Source organism: Crinia signifera, chromosome 4 (assembly GCF_055691185.1).
Source record: "Crinia signifera chromosome 4, ASM5569118v1, whole genome shotgun sequence".
In the NCBI taxonomy this organism is placed as follows: domain Eukaryota; kingdom Metazoa; phylum Chordata; class Amphibia; order Anura; family Myobatrachidae; genus Crinia; species Crinia signifera.
Genome location: NC_139220.1, coordinates 334,570,079 through 334,575,117, shown reverse-complemented (window position 1 = coordinate 334,575,117; position 5,039 = coordinate 334,570,079). Strand labels below are relative to the sequence as shown.

Genomic DNA, 5,039 nt, shown 5'->3' with positions numbered 1-5,039 from the left:
CTTCAGCAGCCCTCAAAATACCCTAAATTCATTCAAATATCCTTGGCAATTGAACACATAGTTGAGCTGTATATAGGTAATCAATGCTAATGTTCTGAAGACTTGTTTTGACAATTTTTCCACCGATTTTGCAAGTAATATATGGTCACATTGCAAAATGGATAAAAAATTACCAAAATAACTTGACCTATAGTAAATTTGCCCCTTAATGTGTTGGGATATTTTTTGTGGTGCAGTTCCAATAAGCACCTTAGTGGTATTGCCAGAAGTAAGGGAACTTTTTCTGGCTATTTGAAGACATTTCAATAAAATCTTAGGTTCCAAATCACTTAAAAGACTTTATTATCTCCCTACGACAGAATGTGCTCCAGTTTTTGTCCTTGGCCACAATACCTTCTTGCGGCTTACATTGTACAGTGCATGTGTCAATATCTACTTGCATAGGCTTCTAGACATTTCAATGGCTGTATTGATATTTATAATCAATATCTGTATCACCACTACAGAACTCTCAATGGACGTCATCAATAAGACACAAGTGAGAGTGTTTGAGTTCTTTGGTCTCACCGACAATGGGCAACTTGCCCCGTTCCTTTTCATAGTTTTCTTACAAGTTTACATATTATCCGTAGTGGGAAACATTGGCATGATGACCGTTGTCCACATCTCTTCTAGCCTCCACTCTCCAATGTACTTCTTCCTGAGCTCCCTCTCCCTGGTGGATCTTTTCTACTCCTCTGTTATAACCCCAAGGATGCTCTCCGACCTTCTATCCATGAAGAAGGCCATCTCACTTGAGGCTTGTGCTCTACAGTTTTTTCTCTTCGCTGCTCTGGCAGTTGCCGAGGTTTTTATTCTATTCAAAATGGCGTATGACCGGTACGCTGCCATCTGTCATCCTCTCCATTATTTCTCAATAATGACCAGGAAAAAATGCTGGAACCTGGTTGTCCTGGCTTTCTCCATTGGCCTTTTGCAGTCATCCTTTCAGACCAGCTGCATATTCAGCCTCCAATTCTGTGGTCCTAACCTTATAAATCACTTTTATTGTGACATGCCTCCACTGCTCAGACTGTCCTGTTCTGACACCTTCTCCTGTGACATGGGTATTCTTTTCTTCACACTTTCCTGTGGAATGGGGACATTGATAGTCATCCTGATCTCCTACACCTTCATCATTTCTTCCATTCTGCAGATGAAGTCGGCTGAGGGCAGGAAGAAAGCCTTCAGTACTTGTTCTTCGCATCTCATTTGTGTAACAATCTTCTACGTGTCAGTGTTCTTCACACTTCACATGTATAATAACCTAGCCCAGTAACTGCTTCATTCAGGCTCAGTAGGATTTTCCTACAGTCTAAATACCGACCACAGACATGGCCAAAATATAGACAATTAAAATGCTGACATGGTCAAAGTACCGACATAGTCACGTTCTCCCTCCAATGTCTTCGAGGAACAAGACAAAATGGCTGCCATCTTCTATTCTGTATTGACACCAGTGCTGAACCCACTTATATACAGCCTGAGGAACCAGCAGGTGAAAAGAGTCTTCATACGAGCAGTGCAAAGTCTTACTAGTGTAGATATAACTCTATCATTTATTAAGGATTGAGTGATGGTTCTATCATTAACCTTTGGAGAACATAAGTTTTAGGGGACGCTTGGGAAGAGATAAACTGGAGAGTGATAAAGTACAGTACCAACCAATCAGCACTTAACGTTTATCCCTCTCTGAGCTCTGATAAATCTACTGTGGTCTGTAGTCTGAATAACATCTAACATGAGATGGTACAAGAACAAGATAGTTCCACATATCTTAGCTGCTATAGTCATTGGTGTGGCAATAGCCCCCCCTGTGGGTTGGAGGCGCTGGTAGGAGCTAGAAGAAGCTAGAGTTCTGTGCCACACTACTGCCTGGACCTGTAGATACTTGTCTGTGGTCCAATTGCACCTGCCACTATTGAAAATGTCCCTCCTAAAATGGCCACCACGTCATAGGAGACCGTTATTAAGGATGCTAGATGCAGCAGTGGCCATTTTCAGAGGGACCTTTTTAATGGTGACACCCGATTCAGAAGAACGGTGGCATTTGTGGTGGTCAGAAGATGGAATCCACTGACAATGAGCAGGCATTAGGTAGGTGCGATGGACAAGAGAAGAGCGGCAACTGTTTTGGTGGTGGAAATCCCCTGACAACAAGCAGGTGCTGGGAGGGAGAATGGGCGGGTTGAGGACCAGAAACTCTTGGGTGGGGTTTGCCTGATTTATAGTTACGGCACTGGCTATAATGTACTAAATGTAAATGTATATAGAGGCATATGTAATATTGTCCAAGTTCGCAGCAGGTGCGGGACGATGGCTGAACTCAGACGTTTTGCCTTGCAATGATTGCCACTTAAAAAGTCTACTCTCGGCCGGCATTTGGCGTCTCCGACAAACATGGGCGCTATTACACACGCCTCCTGAAGTTTTTATGCAAACTTAAAGTAGCAGTGGGATTACGCAACCAGGTTTAGTAATATATTTGTATTAAGACGTTGTAAGATTTGGATTAAGACTATGAGGAGGGTACATTATGTATAGCCTTTATTTAGGAGATATTAAGTCTGCAGTATGTATCTTACACAATTGTTTGTACTATATTTATTGTTTGTATTATGAACTTCATACATTGTCTTTTTCTGATTGTATCTAATTAAGGGGTCCCACTCAGAATCTGATTGGTTGCTGTAGGCATTAGCACCTCTTTTCATTTATAGAATCTTTACCCCCAGAGTGGAGCTGCAGCCTACCAGACTGTGGGGCCAATTCAGACTCGTTCGTTGGGGTCCAAATCCGTCCCTGTGTTCAATGGTGGGGGATTTGCGCATGAGCGATGATCTGCTTTGGTGAGTTTCACAGTCGCTGAGCTGGTCGCTGCAGGAGGGATGGTCAGGGGTAGGCAGGAGGGGAACACCCCATAAACACGCTAAGCATTCCCTGCTCAGGGCAGGTGGCGGATATCACATGACATTAGCGCCCAGACCATTTTTGCCGACCTGCAGTGGCCTGAATAAAAGAGAACTTAGACTTTTATTACCGAAGGTAAGAGAAATCATCCGATGTGTACGATCATCTAATCATTTCTCTCCCGTTCGGCCGCAAGCGAAGGGGATTGGGACACTGGGTTGGGGGGGAGGGCAGACATTCGGCAGGGCAGAGTTTACCTGTTCGCTAGGCTGCAAACATATGCAGCCTAGCGAACAGGTCTGAATCGGGCTCTGTGTATCGTTTGTAACCATTACTCTCGGTTATACGGTATATGAAGCGGTGGAGTTGCAGAGTGGAGCCGTTTATATTGGAACTGTGAGAATGGAGTTGTCATGTTTTGGTCTAAAGTAATAGAAGTTACACTGAGGCCCTTATTCTAGTTCACTCTTTCTGACAAAATCCTTCTTAGATGGACAAAACCATGTGCACTGCAGGGGGGCAGATGTAACATGTGCAGAGAGAATTAGATTTGGGTGAGTTATTTTGTTTCTGTGCAGGGTAAATACTGGCTGCTTTATTTCTACACTGCAATATAGATCTCACTTTGAAGTAAAACCCCACCCAAATCTAATTCTCTCTGCACAAGTAACATCTGCCCCACCTGCAGTCCACATCGTCTTGTCCATCTAAGAAGGATTTTGACAGAAAGAGTGAACTAGAATAAGGGCCTAAGTCGGAAAAACCAATGGTCATTATCGTGGTATCCATTTAGTGGCCAAAAATGTACACACAATGCCCTTTTCTGGGGGCAGGCTGAGCTTTGTGTAGCAATGGGACATTGTTGTGGAAATAGCTGAGACTATTTAATAAAACTATCAGTTAAAATTTTTTGAAATATTAAACATTTTAAACTGGAGGAACACTTATTCCACCTAATGGTGGTACCTGCAGCAATTGACAAATGCAACCCTGGATAGCAAATGTGGGTGATGTCCAGTCCCCAGAAGAATTGGTCGAGATATTTTGGGGCATTGCAGCAAATGCCCAAGCCTCTTGTTTTTTTTGCCAAAACTTATGCCAAGTCTCAAACCTTGGATTGTCTGGGAACCACTCAGGCCTGACATTGAAAACCCCATTGATAAAGGGGTGAACCTGAGGCTGGCTAAGCTGGCATGTTTTGAATTTGGGGAGTCTGGACACATCCAGATGGAGTGCCCAACATTGTCAGAGTCTATGGACTGCTCCCTAGCCCAGGACTTGGGACCAAAAAATGGAGAATCTATGATACAGGGGTAGGTTTCTATTATAACAAATTTATTACAAATGAATTAAAACAATACAGGAATAAAATATTACGAAGTGTATTTCATATGAGAATTCTCAAAAAACATGATATGGGGAATGTAAAATGAAGAATGGATTCCAGCTAGTATTCAGATGTGTTGGAGAGAGTCAATTGTTATCCCAAGAACCCCATGGAATGTATATGTACCAGAAATTGTGGATGTCCTTGATTGAATAAGGGCTTATACAAGGTCCCGGTCATTGCCCAGTAGTGGATGCCAATATTAATACTCCAATTTGGAATGGTGCAGTTTTGTGGTATAACTATACCCAACTTGAGTCCTGCAGAGTGGAGTCACCAATGAGGTCCAAAGTGATCCCACCCGGACCAGTTTTTTTGCCATCACTTTGGACCTCATTGGTGACTCCACCGAGCCCGAGGCGCGACGAGTGGACGTAGAATACATGTAAAGTAATCCGCTGCGCTCGCCACGCTTCGGGCTCGGTGTCTCGCCACAATATATAGAATCAACTCCACGCCGACGTAGATGGTAGGGGTATGAAAAAGTCAGAGAACGTGTTCCGCCACCCCGAAGCGTGGATAGTTGGGGGTGTGTAACACATCATTGTATGTTATACAATGATATTATGGTATAGGTAATGTCATGGCATCGCACACCCTATAAAATAGCATGCGATCGCATGCGATTTTACAGGAGGTGCGATGCGATGAGATGCGATCCCCTGGGGCACACAGAGCAGTGAATAAATTACATGAACAAATC

The 5,039-nt window shown here is 43.4% G+C and overlaps 1 protein-coding gene across 1 annotated transcript; it reads left to right on the top strand.

Annotated features, from left to right (window-relative positions):
* The first annotated feature begins 514 nt into the window (after nucleotides 1-514).
* LOC146073516 (olfactory receptor 5AR1-like) lies at nucleotides 515-1,612 on the top strand. The gene is made up of 2 exons (XM_083180693.1): nucleotides 515-1,298; nucleotides 1,431-1,612. The coding sequence occupies exons 1-2, from the start codon at nucleotides 515-517 to the stop codon at nucleotides 1,610-1,612; spliced, it is 966 nt and encodes a 321-aa protein (XP_083036819.1).
* The last annotated feature ends 3,427 nt before the right edge of the window (nucleotides 1,613-5,039 follow it).

Excerpts from the sequence above, each read along its gene's own strand:
- LOC146073516 (XM_083180693.1), top strand. The coding sequence starts at position 515 with ATGGACGTCATCAATAAGACACAAGTGAGAGTGTTTGAGTTCTTTGGT. Across the intron at positions 1,299-1,430 it reads GTTCTTCACACTTCACATGT|GTTCTCCCTCCAATGTCTTC; the intron begins ATAATAACCTAG and ends CGACATAGTCAC.